The 16166-nt window shown below is 42.9% G+C and overlaps 1 protein-coding gene across 1 annotated transcript; it reads right to left on the bottom strand.

The window, feature by feature from the left end:
• Window positions 1-11416: 11416 nt before the first annotated feature.
• On the bottom strand, window positions 11417-14661 carry gbx2 (gastrulation brain homeobox 2). The gene is made up of 2 exons (XM_071916726.1): window positions 14126-14661; window positions 11417-11936 (listed from the first exon to the last, which is right to left on the bottom strand). Exons 1-2 carry the CDS (start codon window positions 14659-14661, stop codon window positions 11417-11419), a joined length of 1056 nt encoding a protein of 351 aa, XP_071772827.1.
• Window positions 14662-16166: the final 1505 nt, after the last annotated feature.

The raw sequence follows: 16166 nt of genomic DNA, 5'->3' as shown, positions 1-16166 counted from the left end.
GGTGTGGAGTGGAAGCGTTTCCGATGCATATGTGTGTGTGGTTGTTTTGATAGTTAGGGTGGCAGTGACCAGTGAAACGAGCCAATGGTGTCGACTGGATGTTAAGTTGGCTTGATGTTATAAATCCAGGGAGGGAAATTCAAGTTTGTCTATTTCGGAAGCGTAAAAAATCTAGTCGGCTGGTAAAACAGTGAAAATCGCTGGTGAATTTTGAGATTTATCAGCCTGTAGACAAACAAAAAATAAGTTTCCCACCCTGGTTACGTCAAAGTAGAGTTGACTGAACGTTGATTTTCTAGTGGCTGGACGTTGAAACGTGTCGACTGAACGCTAACGATCTGTATCAGGATCGTCAGGACCGGAAGCTCCTTAACCTCATCGCCTCGCCAATCCGTCTCCGCTCCGCTCTGTGCTCTGCTAGACGCCCTGCAACTGTAGAGCGGCACTCTGCCTTTATCTGTGTGTGTGTGTGATGACTTGTCCCCTTCGACACTATGCTGAGCATCAACTCGTCTATTTATCATCGCTCTTGCCCTTAGTGTTACCTCCCGGTGTGTGTGTGTGTGTGTGTGTGTGTGTGTGTGTGTGTGTGTGTTGCAGAGGTTAAGGAGCAGCCCCTGACCCGACTGTGTATCCAAGCAATATCCAGACATGCGTTCATCACCGTTGCATCCATTCCCCGTCAGTCCCGACACACGCTGACGTTGCTGCAATAGTCCCATGTGACGCATTTGACGACAGACACACACTCTCCTCTTCCCCATTTGTAGAAATGTGAAGAAAGAGCAAAAAAAAATTTAATAATAATGTGGTTTTGAGAGCAAACGATCCAGAGGGTCTTAAGTTTCTTTCTTCCTCTGAACACTAAATCTCGCCTCCCGATGCCTATCTTTTTTTACTTTGTTTAATGCGCCTACCTTTACCTTCTTCTTCGATGGTGTTTGACCTTGTTATGTGCCATTTCCCCCCTCTTACCCCCCCCAGTCATCTTGAAGATGGCGTTTTATCTCCCGTCAAATGACTTGAGAAATTTTAATACTAAACTGAGGGGCCGATCGCAACTTCCCCCCCCCTTCAGTCGTTTGGAGGTTGTTTTGTTTTGTTTTGTTTTTATCCCTGACTCGTCTTGGGAGATTCTGAACCCAGGATAGGACAAGACGTCCGTTTATTTATGACAGAAATGCACTAAGTCTGCTTCAGTTTGTCCGTCTTAAACCCCCGACTCTAATCCCTCGCCACTCGCTGTTTCACTACAGCGTTTATTTGCATGAACTGACGTTTGCCTCTTTCTCTCAGCGGCGGACCTTAAGACGGCTTCTTCTACAAGTCGCTGTGCGTCGAGACTGCGAGCGACTCAGGAAACCGGTTGCCGAAAGTCCGTTTATTTCACGCGACCATCGAAGAAACATCGGCCGACGTCGCCGGCAGTCGCTTTGATTCCTAGCTACGAAACGCTAGCACGGCAGCGAGGTCGCAAGCGGTCTGTTTCTACTTTACTATCGTTCAACTCCTTCGTAATCTCTCTAAAGGTGTACCGAACTGCTTTCCCTTTAAGAAAAAAAGCAAGCATGACGAGGATGTTTTGAGGATAGAAGCGTTATCCCGTCGAGCTTCGGCTGCAGCTAGCGAAGCAGCTAGCTTAACTGCTATCGGACGAGCAGCACAACTGCAGACGAGCTTCACAGTCTGAACTATATGCCACTGGTGTGAAATCTGCTTTGAGAGGCGCCGGGAGAGCGAGGAGGTTCAGTTGTTAATCACTAATCGACGCGCCGCTTCTTCTTCACCTGTACATAGACTTCAAGAAACGAAAGGAAGAAAAAAAAAAGTACTCATTATGGTCAACGTTTGGTTTATTCGATTCTGACGTGTCTCGCGTTACCTCGACGTCCCTCCCGTCATGTAGCCCGTACCCCAAAGCCCCGCCCGGCAGGGCTGTCCGCCACACTATTTATAAACGCACCCTGCGGTAACTTGCCAGGGAGGAAGACGCTCTCTCCCCCAAGCCTTTAGGTTTTTGTATATTGTTCACTTCTCCAGTCCATCCATGTTTATTATTATTATGAATTATCATCCAGACACATTATTGTTCTTATTGTCATTGTTATTCTAATTATTATTATTATTATTATTATTGTTATTGAGTTTTTGTTGGCTGTACAGTACCGTTGTTGAAAAATTCTACCTAATACAGAGTCTTCTACTGTAATGTGTCTCTTTTCAATAAAGACAAAAATAATGCTTCTTAATATAACCTGATGTTTTAGAGTCTGTTTAAACTGACTTGCACTTTGATGTTGAAACAAGATCTGATGTTCACACTACACATGAAACTTTACCAGTTTTGATTTGTTGCTTCACGTTTCTAATCGGTGTGAAATGCAAAAAGCTGTATTTTTTAATTCAGATCTGGATTAAATAGATATGAGCGACAAAATCAGATCCCAAGACATGCGACCTACATGTGACTTGTATTTAAAAGCTCAAATCTGAATTTGTCAGCGTTGCTATGGCAGAAAGTAAATCTTTCATCATTCATCTGAGACAGTTTTAGCATTTAGACGCAGCAATGGAAATAAAGACAAAAAGCAACTTGATCGGTGTTTGGGGAAACGCTCGATTCAGTCAAAACTCTAAGGAACAAACTGTAACTGAAATACAGATGTGATGTCTATTCTTTTTTTTTTACTCATGTCTTTTCAACGTTGCTGTCAGTTCATATTAGCATCAGATATGAGTTACATCCTTGAATAAACACCAACAGTCATCCAAAAAAAATGTTCTATATGAGCAGCAATTTAGAACTGAGCATTTGTGTTTTTTAACCTTTATTTATCCTGTCAAGATGTTTTTCTGTTGCTCTTTTTCAGCTCCACCCGGCTCCACAGTCACACAGCTGCCCAGTACAACCAGTCTGATATCACACTGTCGTCCACTGGGATTCAAACCGGCGACCTTTTGATCACAAACCAGTTTTCGAGTGAGATGTGAGATGATTTGGAGGTAAAACTGAGGCTGAACGGACATGCAAGGAGCTCCATTTCTATTACGATTGTGAGGTTTAGTGCACAGTGTGTGTGCGTGTGTGTGTGTGTGTGTGTGTGTGTGTGTGTGTGTGTGTTTGCAGATGAAGGTATTGAGATGGGATGGGAGGGGGGGGGGTCCTGGCTGTGTTTGCTGTTGTCTGGTAATGAGATAATAGCCTGCTAATCCCTCCTCAGCCCTGTGTTTAACAGGAAGGGGCTTTGTGTGTGTGTGTGTGTGCGTGTGTGTGTGTGTGTACCCAACACAGCGGAGGACAATAGAGGCCGAAGACAGCAGATGGGTTGGAGCCAATTCACTCTCCGTTCAGTCCAGACGGAAAGTGGAGTTTGTGCAAAATTCACCAACTAGAAATCTTCTTCCCTTAAAAAAAGAGTCTCAGTCCAATTTACATGGAAGTTAACTGTTAGAGAAATTTAACTGACATTTATTTATATGAAAATGTGACGGATTATTACTTTAAATAAGGTAGAAGTCGATTTTCTTTGACTCCTTGTTTTCAAAAATCAACTTCTGACTCCTTGCATCACGGATCAGTTCAGTTCACGAAATCTTCCTCATTTTCTACCTCGTCCTCGTCTACGGAGCGTCTGTCGGCGGGACGGTCTCAGGTCTCAGGTCTCAGGTCTCAGGTCTCAGGTCTCAGGTCTCAGGTTTCGGCTCTGAACTCCGAAGCTCATTATGAATGCAAGAGGAGCGGCCAAATGAGGCGTGAAGGGAGCGAGCCGCAGCATCATCGCCACATCAGGCTTAATCCAGACGGATCCAGACCGACCGAGGCGACAGGGCCGGAGCCAGAGCTGCCGGGGGGGGCCTGAGGGGGGGCCTGGGGGGCCTGAGGGGGGCCTGGGGGGGGCCTGAGGGGGGCCGGGGGGGGCCTGGGGGGGGAATCAAACCGTCTTCGTGACTGACTGGATCACCAAAAATGAGACTTACTTCTACACTGCTGACATCAAAGTTAAACTGTGTTAAGTGTAATGGAAGTTAATCGCAAATTTGAACCTTTTTCTTAGCAAACAGTGTTATGTTGGAGCAGTTTTTAAGATGTTTTCCCAAATATACACGCAAAATAAATCAATCACTTACTCCCATTTGATCAGATTGACTTGATTTACTATTGAATTGTATAGCTGTTTACAATATATGTAATGTGTAATATATGTATGGGAGATAATAAAGGTGAGCGTGAAACCAGTGAGTCGGTTTTAAACACTAATTGCTACTGAATTGAATTAAAGAGAAATTATACTTCCTCATTTTGCTTTGAGTTTGAGAATTGTCACTTTAGAAGATGAAACTGTGTGTTTTGTAAATATCAAGCAACAAGCAGGAGGAAACAAGTTTCTCCTCAACATGGATGTGCAGCGTTTTGGAACGAAAAGCTTGGATTCCTCATGTTTAGGATCTTTATTTATCCAGGGAAGGGTTTGGATGAAGAACCGCCCCGCTTCACATTCACACAGTTCAGCACGTTCATACTGGGAGCTTCCCAGTTCGACCTGCAGCTTTCTACTGGGGCAGTCAGGGGTTTAGTGCCTTGCTCCAGGGCAGCTGGGCGGCCAGATATCCCCAAACTGTCCGGGGAATCAAACCAGAGACCGAGAGGCTGAAAACTATTCTGTATTTAATAAGAAAAAAACAAAAATGTGCGTAAAATCAGATAAATTAGACAAGATAATGAATGTGTATAGTAGAAATATGTTTGTTTTTTTTTCCTATTCCAGAAATGATCTCGCCAAGAATGTGAAATATGAATATTGTGTGAATCTTCATACGTGTCAAACATGCTGTTCAACTCCCCAGACAAGCATTCCTACATGTTGGCTGAATAAATTAAATTGCAAATTGCAGTGGAGTAACAGTAGAATAAGCCTCGGTTCCCAGATCACCAGCATTAAATGTAACCAGTTGTGAGAAGGTCAAAGGTCAGAGGTCTAAAATGATCAGGTTAGAGGAATGGAAATGAAAAAACAGAGCACAGGAGAGAGGGAGAAGGGTTTTTTTTTTTTGCTTCAAGACAAATTTCAGCAAGTAGAAGAGGAAGATAAGAGATGAGATGAGATGAGATGGAGGGAAGAAAAGTCTGAAAAAGATGAAAGAAAAGGAGAAACTGCTGGATCAATTTCTCTCTTTACAACTTGTTGCTCTGCACAAACGTTATTGATGTTAGATATCAGATATAATGGCATTATATTGATCCCAAAATTACAGATGAAACAATCTGATCTTCTGTTTCACACAGACTTTTTAAAAATAAATCAATTAATATATTTGTCTTTCAGAGCAGATTTGACTGTTAAATTGTATTTTGATAGTTAAAGGTGTCCAACTCTTTTAGCGATTAATATTTTTAATGCGATCTCCACTGAATCAACACATTCAAGTCATTAAAAGTATGAATTTTTAAGAAGAAAATAGTTGGTAGGATAATTTTGTCTGAGAATGATTTTCGAGTTAATTAGCCGTAATTAAGCTAACCTGGAAAGTTAATTACAGCTAATTAGCTTCTAATACATTCACAATTGCGATATTTATTATTCTTCCACTGATTGTGATTACATTTTGTTATGAAATTTCACATTGTAGCCTATAAGCAATTAAACTCATACACTTGATGCATTTTGATGAGATTAATGTGACATGCAGCTCTTCCTAAAGACATTTATTTGTGAATATTCATTATTATCTATAACAGTAAAGCCAATTCTTCTGCTTTAATTTACCAATACTTCATTTACAAATTCCAGGAACATTAACTTGGGGAATCCAAGGACTCTGAGCATAAAAACGAGGTTGAGAGTTAAAAATGAACTGTAATGTAATATAGTTAGAAAAATGAAACATAACAAACCTGTCAAAAAGTGACACTTAAAATTTAAAACAATTAATGCAATCTTACATTTCAATATGTCAATCAGAGTTAAACAGCCAATGACATAGAAGAAAATTTGGGATGGCACCAAGAGGGCCAATCAGCTTTCCCATGATCCTCTTGGCTTTCCTCGTGTCTTCATGACAGTGGAGCGACAAGAGGAAACAAACCTGCTGCACATTTCAACCTGTCAGCATTTATTTACAGTTTTAACCAAACCTACAACAGAATACAAGAGCCTCTGACGTCACATCAGTGTGTCTGTAATCAGATGACGACAGCGGCACCACCACAGAAGAAGAAGAAGAAGAAGAAGTAGAAGAAGAAGAAGAAGAAGAAGAAGAAGAAGAAGAAGAAGAAGAAGAAGAAGAAGAAGAAGAAGAAGAAGACTGGATCTCGGCCCCGTGGCTCCATCAGGATTAATCATCTGGCTTCATTTGAAGCTCAGACAAGTTGCTGTTAATTTAGTGAGCGGTGCGGGCGCGCGTGTGTGTGTGTGTGTGCGTGTGTGTGTGTGTGTGTGTGTGTGTGTGTGTTGGGAGGAGGGGGGGTCTACATGCTGGAGTGAGAAGCCGAGGCCGAGGCCGATCCCCCCCGGGTCTCATTTATCAGCCGACCGCGACGGCCCGGCTTGATTACAATTTGCAAAAAAATTCATTAGAGTCAGGGGCCAATTGTCACATAACACCCCCCCCCCCCCCCCCCTCTCTCTCTCACTCTCTCTCTCTCACACACACACACATTTTTTCTTGCAGAATATAGGCTTCATCTAGTCTCTAACTCTGAAAGCTCGTTTACTCTTTCATTATTGTTTTGACGCGTGTGTGTGTGTGTGTGTGTGTGTGTGTGTGTGTGTGTGTGTGTGTCCCTCATAAATAAATCTGTCCTTTCCCATCATTCCCCTCTCCTCAGACCAGTTGAGGTTTTCTCAGATGAAGAGGAAACGCGCTGGGAGATTTTCAAACCATGAATCACCAGCAGGCTGCAGACAAATGGAGGAATTTAGAAATAGAGGCGAGTTTTATTAAATCCTGACAGGCGGCGGGAAGCGGAGCCGCGGCGGGGGAAACCCACCTGGACAAAAATAAAGCTTTTTATTTGCAGAAATACAGTTGAAGCGGGATGTTCAGGCTGATATTGATCTAAATTCCTCACAGTAACTGATGTATGACAGAGGAAGATGTGGTTATTTAAGGAAAATAAACGGACTTTTCCGATCTTATAACTGACTTTTGTTTATTCTGGTGTTTTTTTGCCTTGTGGTACCGGAGGTCGCAGTTTATAATTTCACAAATTACATCACCAATTTCAAATATAAAGCTGACATATAAACCGTGATGTGGTGTGAAATGAAAAGGAGGCTGAACTGTGACCTCCAGCTGGTGTATTAAAGCAAAAATCAATAATATTTTATAGGGGGAAAAAAATGAATTTATGCTTTTGCTATCCTTAAACGACTCTGTCCTCAGGTTGGTGATGGAAAACAACCACAAATATGAACAAAAATCTATTATAGTTTTAGAAGAAAAACCTGAATTTATGTTTTTATTTTCCTTAAATGACCCTGTCTTCTTCTATGGTACATCATTTTGATACCAGAATACTCTGAATTTACCTTAAAATTAAAATTAAATTATTCATGTCAGCTGTAAAAGAGGCTAAACTGTATTTCTGTGAATAAACCTGTGGATGAACCGGGTTTCGGCGGGTTCCTCGCTGCAGATTTCGGGTCATGCAGCAGTTTATTGCAGTTGATTGCAGCGGCGGGTCCAGCTGTTCATCTGAACCCGCCGTGCTGCAGGTTAACTCTTCTTCTGTGGTGCCGCTGACAGCTTTACGGGCGCGTCTGTCTGAGCGGATAAACCCGCGCGGTCAGATGTTTCAGGAGCTCCGCTAATCTGCTGTTATGACAGGAGGGAGGAGGGGGGGGGGGGCGCAAGGTCACGCGCCTGGGTCTAGGATGGGTGGGATGGAGGGGGGAGGGGGGTGTTTGCAGGGGTCGCGGCCCGGTGGCGGCCTTGATCTCCGACCCGGAGACGCGCGTCATTACGCACAGGCGCGTCCAGCTGCTGAACCCGGTCAAGGTGCGGAGAGTCTCTGCAGCGTTTAACAGCAAATCTGCTCCGGTAAATGAAGTGAGTGAGGAGAGGAGAGGAGAGAGAGAGAGAGAGAGAGAGAGAGAGAGAGAGAGAGAGAGAGAGAGAGAGAGCTGTTGACTGACGACATGTTTTTATTCGGTTGACGCGGTAAATCACTGACGGCGGTCATCAACTCTCCATCCTGAAGGAAGTCTGTCCTGGACGCGGCGGTGTGTTTTCACTGCGGCTTCATCAGGTAGGAAGAAGTTCCTGAATCACATGTCGTTTAGCAACAAAACTTCCAAACCTGCTCATATAAATACATTTAATTTCAGCGAACAAGTGCAGCAATGACTGACTGAGAAGTTCTTATTCTGTGGTGGATGTGCTGAATTATTAGATCAACAAACTGTCAGGTTAGAGGGAACTTTGGACCCTTTGGTTATGGATTCAAAATAGCTTTCTGGTATTTCTACTTGATCTTTGCTCTTCATTCTAATGATAATAATGGCAGATAATCTACCAGATCAGATCTGGACTCGCTGATCCTCCCTCTCGCGTGACGCGCACACGCCGTTTTCCGGTAATTAGTCTGCTGAGCGGCCATGTTGCTGCTCTGCGTTCATGTCTAAATAAATATAGAATACCAAAAACATGAAGGCATTTCCCATTTATTCTATTTTATTTTATATTATTATTATTTTTTCTTATTTACTTTTATTTACTGATTGCTAGTAAGTTTGGTCTTTTGTCAATTCTTTTATATTTACTTTACAAAATGACAAATCATGGCATTGAGTTTTGCTCCTTTAACACAGTGACTAATTCCACTAAACAAATTTTCACATGTGAACCAAAAGTATCAAAATAATAATATTTGCTTGGTTATGAAACCTGATATTTGCCCACCGGTGGCCGACAGCGTCCCAACAAAAAGCGCATTAATTTCCAGCTCAGTTAATCTCTGTTCTCCCTGAGGAGCCGCCAGGACGCGCATCACTCACCCGCCTGGCAGGCAGCGGGGAGCAGGGAGCGCGCATCTCCATCCCGCTGCTGCGTCCAGCGCTTCATCCCCAGAATGATAGTTTGGTTTGATTTTGGACAGAAAATGTGTTTTACTGGATCATCCGGATCCAGCGGACAAAACAAACCAGAACACCAAATAAAGAGGCGGTCAGGCTGTGAAGAGAGTGGGTATCAGTTACAGTCAGTGACGTATTGTGAATGAAAAGCAGGCTGAACTCTGACCTCCTGCTGTCATCATCACGAGGCAAACAACCACTAAAAAGAACAAAAAATCTGTTCTATTTTCAGAAAAGCGTTAATTTCTGCTTTGCTCCCCTTAAAACTCCATAGTCTCATATAAGTTTCATCAATTTGATATTACTGTCTATCATGTGCATTATGGATTTTTACATCATAAAGCCTAACATCACTCACATCAGCCTAAAAAGGGGGATAAATTAAGTTTAAGTGCGTTTATCCTCCATTACATCCCAGTTTACTCCTTTTCTCCAAACAAATCCTCATAGAATATTTATGGTCTTGATGCGTCTGGCCTTCAGAATCAATTCATATAAGAAATACATTTTGTTGACTAATTTATATACATATATATTGTATGTATATACTACATTCGGCGAATAATACATCTGCGGCGAATTTGTTATTATTGATAATTGAATAGTTTTCTGTGGTTTGGGTTCCACTCGGCCTGCAGGCCTGCAGCAGGAAAATCAATACAAATCAAATGTTTTAAAACTCATTTCAAAGCCTGATATAAACAGTATGCACCATTCCACCAAGCATATTTAGACTGTGTTTATGGGTTAAATTCATATCAATATTCTATCAGTTTACCGGCACTAATCCTGTCGCAAAAGACAAATGACATTCGGCAAAATTGAAAGATAAATGGAGACAATCCAGGCCGTAACATCTGGTCACGTTTCAGCTTTTAATTCACACTATATCATTTTACTCGATACGTCAGGGAATGTTAGTTACTTTTGCACATTTTTTTTTATAAATAAATTAGCAGCGTCATTTTGTGTAAAAGAAGAAGAAGAAGAAAAATAAAAACAACTTAAATTCAAGCAACAGTTTTACCTAAAGACCGCAGAGGAAGAAAAGCTGCTCAGTTCAGTTTCCTCCAGAGAAATCAAACAGAATCAAAAGTTGTTCAGTCGCACAGAAGCTTACAGATATTTAATAAAATATCAAATGATTGTAAAATAAGTGTGATGACGCCGTTATAGTGAGCTGTACAGTCGGTTTGGTCCCGTGTTGGATATTTACAGAGTGATGAATGGCGGCATCACTTCCTCTCTCCTCCTCCCGGCGGCGGGAAACGTGACGCGTCACTTCTGCCGCGCGCGTCTTTACGCACAGCTTTTGGTGTCTCTCCAAAAAGGATTAATAATACTGCGGTCAGGTGCGCTGCGAGGAAATGTCCGTCTGAACAAGTCATCCAGTCTCCCGTCGACTCTTAAAAATCTGTTTTTTCTTTAAACAAATAGGGAAATCTGTCAGTATGGGCGAGATGATTCCACTTTTCTATCCAAATGCATTTTGTTTCAACAATTTTCTTGATTTAAGTGTCACGTTTCTGCCTTTTTTGTCTTGTTCCAACATGTTGACACTTGTTTCTACAAAATTGAAGTGAAAATGCCTTGGGAACAAGATAAATTATCTCACTTCAGTGGCAGATTTGTTTCACTTTGTTACCAGAAAACTAAAATGTTATCTAAACAAAACTAGATTAAATCATTTGTTAAGGTGGATGTTCACTGCAAAATACCAATTTTACCAAGTAATTTAAACTTAACTTAAAATCGGATATTTCTTAAGACAAATGAGGAAAAGGTGAAATGACTGATTTGCTTATATTGTTTCAATACTGTTTCAAGAAAATTCCTGAAACAGGTGGAACTGCACTGGAAACAGGTGGAGTTATCTCATCCGTACTGGCAGCTTTTTCCACTTTGTTTTAAGAACAATAAGATTTGATGACTCAATTCTGGATTAAACAAGTCGTTAATGTGGCTTTGTTGTTTAAGTGAGTGCAGAAACAACCATCTCATCAAGTTATTTCATCTCAGATTCAGTCTTGGAATTTGATTGAAGTGAAAAAATCTGACAGTTCAGATGAAAAAATCACATTTGTCTCCAGTGTAAATCAATAAGCTACTAAATAAAAACAGAAAAAGAAAACAGGATTAAATGACTTGTTAAGATGATTTTTTTTTTTTTTAATCTTACCAAGTCATTTCTTTATTCCTAAAGCAAGTGGAACCATCTGCCGGCACAGCTGAGATTTTCCCAGTCAAATCAATAGTAAATAATAAAAAACATCATTGGATTAAATGACTTGTTAAACGGATCATTATTTCGCAGCGTGGAGTCTTTTTGCTCTCTTCTTCTTCTACGGTCTGGCCTGCTCCAGCTGCTGGTGCTGACTCCTTATTGCGAAGCGGCTCACGTGCACCGGGATGGGAACCACGATTTTGGGGTTCCGGGACGGTTCCCCGGTTTTGTTGTTGACGTTGCCGGCCTTGACCCGTTTCCACTTGGCCCGCCGGTTCTGGAACCAGATCTTCACCTGGACCTCGCTCAGCTTCAGCGCATGCGCGATCTGGGAGCGTTCGGTTAGCGAGAGGTATTTCTTACAGTGAAACTCCTTCTCCAGCTCCAGCAGCTGCTCGCTGGTGAAGGCCGTCCGCCGCCGCCGGTTCTTGCCGCCCGTCCCGCCGCCGCCCGCCCCGCCGCCGCCCGCCCCGGAGCCGTGCGGGCCGTCGTCCAAACCGCCGCCGCCCTCCCCGTCCTCCTTGGGACACATGGAGGTCAGGTTGTCGTCCGAGCTGTAGTCCAAGTCACTGTCCATGGAGTAACTTTCATCTTTCCTGGCGCACTCGTCCTCCTTGGAGTCTTCTTTACTGTGCGCTCTGCCTGGAGGGGGACAGGGAGACGTCAGAATAATACTGATAAACACTGATAAACACTAATAAACGGCTTTATTTATATCAGAAAATACAGTTTACAAAGTGCCATAACAACCAAATAAAAGGAAATACCACGCGCATGAAATACTCAAATTAAATCAAGTAAGAAAATCAATATAGTATTAGAAATAATAGGATAAAATACGTCATATATGCAAGTAAAAACTAAAAATAGGTTTGAAGAAGTGATTTAAAAAATAATACTGAACGGAACCTAAAACGGAGAAAAGGGCGGAATGTGACAGTGAGGGGGGTTGGGGGGGGGGGGGGGGGGGGGGGGGGTGTCATGTCAATATTCATCAGGTTTGTATTTTGATCCAGACACTGCGGGTCGGAACAGATCATCGCGGAAAGCAGCGCAAAAGGCAAAGTTTATTTTCTTTTTACGCGTAATTACGCACGGACCGTCCCGTCTTTCTTTCTTTCTTTCTGTCTTTCTTTCTGTCTTTCTTTCTTTCAGTTTGGCCTGCAGCGAACATGTGGGACGCTTCTGTTCCTCAGAGGATCAGAGTGTGAAACTGAGCTGCGGTCAAAATAACTGGAGATGCAGTTAACAGATTTAAGGCCAAACAGCGAGTCTGCAGGAGCGAAAAACCACCAAACTCCAAGAGTTTCATCTCATTTATCACTAAAACTTCCAAACACAAAACACAAATAGACTGAATTTCTGATGACAAGTGGAGGAATGATTGATGACTGATGAGATATTCATATTCGGTCAGTGTGATCAATTATTAGACAGATCAACAATCTATCAGTTCAGACGGAACTTTGGTCCTGATGGGATTTTTTATTTTATTTTATTTTACATCCGAATAGATTTCTGACAAATTTTGCTTCATCTGTTTCATCTTTCCTCTTTATCATAATGATAAAAACTACAAGATCAAATCCGCCTAAGTGATGATCTGACATTTCACTAAACTGCAGTGATGAACGAGTCTCAACATCTTAATCATCCAAACATGCGCGACACGGAGGATTCTGATCCCGGGTTTATCCGCTCAAACAGCTGATTTACCGATTATTAAAATGAGCGGAGCCATCGATTACTCTCCGCCTCAGGCGCTCCTCCAGAAAAAAAAATCTCGATGTGAGCTTTTTATGAAGCTATTTATGAGCATAATTTCAATTAATTTTTCACCACAAAATTGCCACCTGCGTTTCAGAATCGGACATTTGCAGCCAGAGGAAAGAAAAAACATTTAACTGAGTTTAGATAAAGGTGAAATAGAGAGAACAAACTGAAAAAATATCATGGATTGCCTTGAATATTTTATTGCTTCTGTCTTTTTTCCTTGCAAAGAGAATCTGTAGCCTATTTAACAGCTGTGGGATGAAAACATTTAAAAGAGTATGGATTGGATAAATTGCACTTTAACCCTGACATGAGCAAAAATATCCTTCTTAAGTCATTTAATTTGCTATTAAGTCTTTAAATATAATTTTCTTAAAACAAGTGAACACAATCTGCCAGTGGGGAGAGAGAATTTCTCTTGTTTCCAATTCTAATCAACTTATTTCAGGAATTTTCTTAAATCAAGAGTCATTTTCTTGATACCAGAGGACTGATCTTCCTTGTTTCAAGATATTTACACTTATTTATATAGAAAATTAGTATAAAAAGTGAAACCGCATTGGAAACAAGTGGAATTGTCCCACCTGATTGTCCCACTTGTTTTAAGAAAAAAGAGTTTAATGCAGAACATGAGACTGAACGACTTGTCAAGATGGAGATATTTTGCAGCCGAGCTAAATGTCCAACATGTCTGTTTGTTTTGTTAATGACACACACAAGGCTTAACGACTTCACATACAAATTACACTTTAACCTGACAGACAAAAATCTATCTGAACAAATCATTATCAAGTCTTCCTGAAATGAAACTGTATTGGAAACAAGTGGAATCAAATCAAATCAAATCACTGGCAGAATGTTTCACTTATTTTAAGAAAACTGAGATTTTCAGACTGAATTTCAGACTAAATGGCTTGTAAAGAAGATTATTTTTGCAGTATAAGGCATGGATATTTTTTTTGAAAAGCTAATGTCATGCAAAAGGTTTACATTCAAATGATTAAATCCAAATGACACTTCAGCCCTGCCTCTGGCTCTGGAGGACACAGAAAGCCTCATCCTACCTGTGGCGGACTGCACCGACGTGTCGGACTCGTGGAAAGCCTGCAGCGCGGACTCTTTCTGCAGGAAACTCTTCCCGTCCTCCGCGTCCAGGCGGATATCCTGAGTTTTGTCGAAGACGGCGTGCAGAGCCTGCGAGCCGAACTTCCTGGCCGCCTCCTGGTGCTGCTGGGACGGGGAGAAGCCGCCGGGCAGCGACGCCATGAGCGTGGAGGTGAGCGCCATTCCCTGCGTCAAACCCTGCGTCAAACCCTGCGCCAGGCTGGAGCAGAAGCCGCTCTGCAGGCTGGGGATCTGGTGATGCGGGTGGTGGCCGGTCGGCAGAGCCTGCTGCAGCGCCGGGGGCGGCGGCGGCGGCGGCTGGAGCACCACTGACCGGTACGGCATGAACATGGGGTAGCCGGTGTAGACGAAGTGTCCCGGGCTGGGCTGCGGTGGCCCCCCGATCAGAGAGTCGATGCTGAAGGCGGTGGTGCTTCCGAGTGGCCGCTGCATCACCATGAAGGACGGGCTGAACGCTGCACTCATATGAACAACCCGCCGGAGCTCGCTGGACACGCCGGGAGGAGAAGCAGTTCAGCGGGCTGCGAGGGAGGGACGGGCGACCCCCCCGTGAACGAGACCGGCCCGGGGCGTCGCAGCCTGGCTGAGGAATCGGCAACCGGAGCTTAGAGAAGCGATAATCCGATTAAATAAAAGCATTCCATCAGCGACACTTCGAGGTAGTGAAAGTCAAGAAAAGAAGAAAAAGAAAAATCACCACTTTTCCTCCTCCTGTTTTTGTCAAATTCAACCCAAAGCCACCGCTCCTTGTTGGGTTTTACGCGTCGGCGGGGCTCCGGTGACGCGCCGTGCGCACTTTGGAGAGCCGAGGTGTCCCGGCGCGGTCACCGGCTGAAGCCTCCAGACAGCGGCAGCTCGCTTCGACTCGACCCGACACCGACACCGGAGCAGCGGAGACTCTTCTTCTCTCACCCGCGGAGAGAGAGCAAATGCTTCCTGGCCGCTCAGCGCGCGTCCGAGATGTTTGGCAATGGATTTAAATTGCGCTCCTCTCCGTTTAATTGCGTTGCCTTCTCCGCGCGAGCACCGCCCCCCTCGCCGCGCACTGGCCGCTCATTGGTCGCCGAGATGACGTGACAGCTCGCCTTTGGTCTCGTGGATGAATGCCAATTACACAAATTGGGACCACAGGCCATTTAGAAATGTGAAAACACATCATTGTAAATAATAAGCTATATATATTCTGTAAATAATAGGTCTATGAACCCCCCTCCCTCTTCCTCAGTCAGTGTGTATGTGTGTGTGTGTGTGTGTGTGTCATTCTATCTGTACTATTTCCTCTGTCTACAGCTACATTATCTAAAATATTTTCTGCTTTTCTGTCTATACACCTCTTTTTAATTTGGTGAAGTCACATCTTTAAGCTCAACCAAATACTAATTTAAATAGAAGGCAAACCTCCGCCAACGCTGAACAATCCTCCAACCTGCTATTACACCCAAACACATCATTCCTACCACTTAACTTTAAGTTAAATTGATTTCTTGACCCTGCAAACTTCCCCTTAGGATTTGGAATCAAGTCTCTATCTCTGTTAGTTTCATAGTTATGGCTAAAAATGATAATCGTCTAATGGCGGAAATCCCAGATCTGGATCATTACCAAATTGTGGTGGATGTAATAACTGTAAATATTACATTACCCTGCATTTCCTTTTGAGAGGAAAAATTGAGGGAGTCACTCTCAGAGAAGTTATACTGGCTGACCAGAGGTGTCACCAGTGTGAGAGTGACTGCTCAATATCTTTCTTTCTTTCGTTTTTAATGTCATTTTATGTATTTTTTCTGTTTTATGTGAAGCACATTGTATTTGCCTTGTGTATGAAATGTGCTATATAAATAAAGTTTGGCTTGCCTTGCCTTGCCTGCATTTACATTTCAAACATTTAGCTGACGCTCTTATCCAGAGTGACTTATGATAAGTGCAACCTCAGAAAAAGCTCTGAATACTTCCATCACCAACATCACAGA

Source organism: Centroberyx gerrardi, chromosome 21 (assembly GCF_048128805.1).
Source record: "Centroberyx gerrardi isolate f3 chromosome 21, fCenGer3.hap1.cur.20231027, whole genome shotgun sequence".
NCBI lineage: Eukaryota > Metazoa > Chordata > Actinopteri > Beryciformes > Berycidae > Centroberyx > Centroberyx gerrardi.
The sequence above is the reverse complement of the archived record's forward strand: the minus strand, read 5'-3'. Positions and strand labels throughout refer to the sequence as shown.

Bases quoted from the DNA above. Each gene is read 5' to 3' on its own strand.
- gbx2 (XM_071916726.1), bottom strand. From the start codon at position 14,661: ATGAGTGCAGCGTTCAGCCCGTCCTTCATGGTGATGCAGCGGCCACTC. The intron at 11,937-14,125 runs GCTTTCTGTGTC...CCCTCCAGGCAG, and splicing joins TCCGCCACAGGTAGGATGAG to AGCGCACAGTAAAGAAGACT.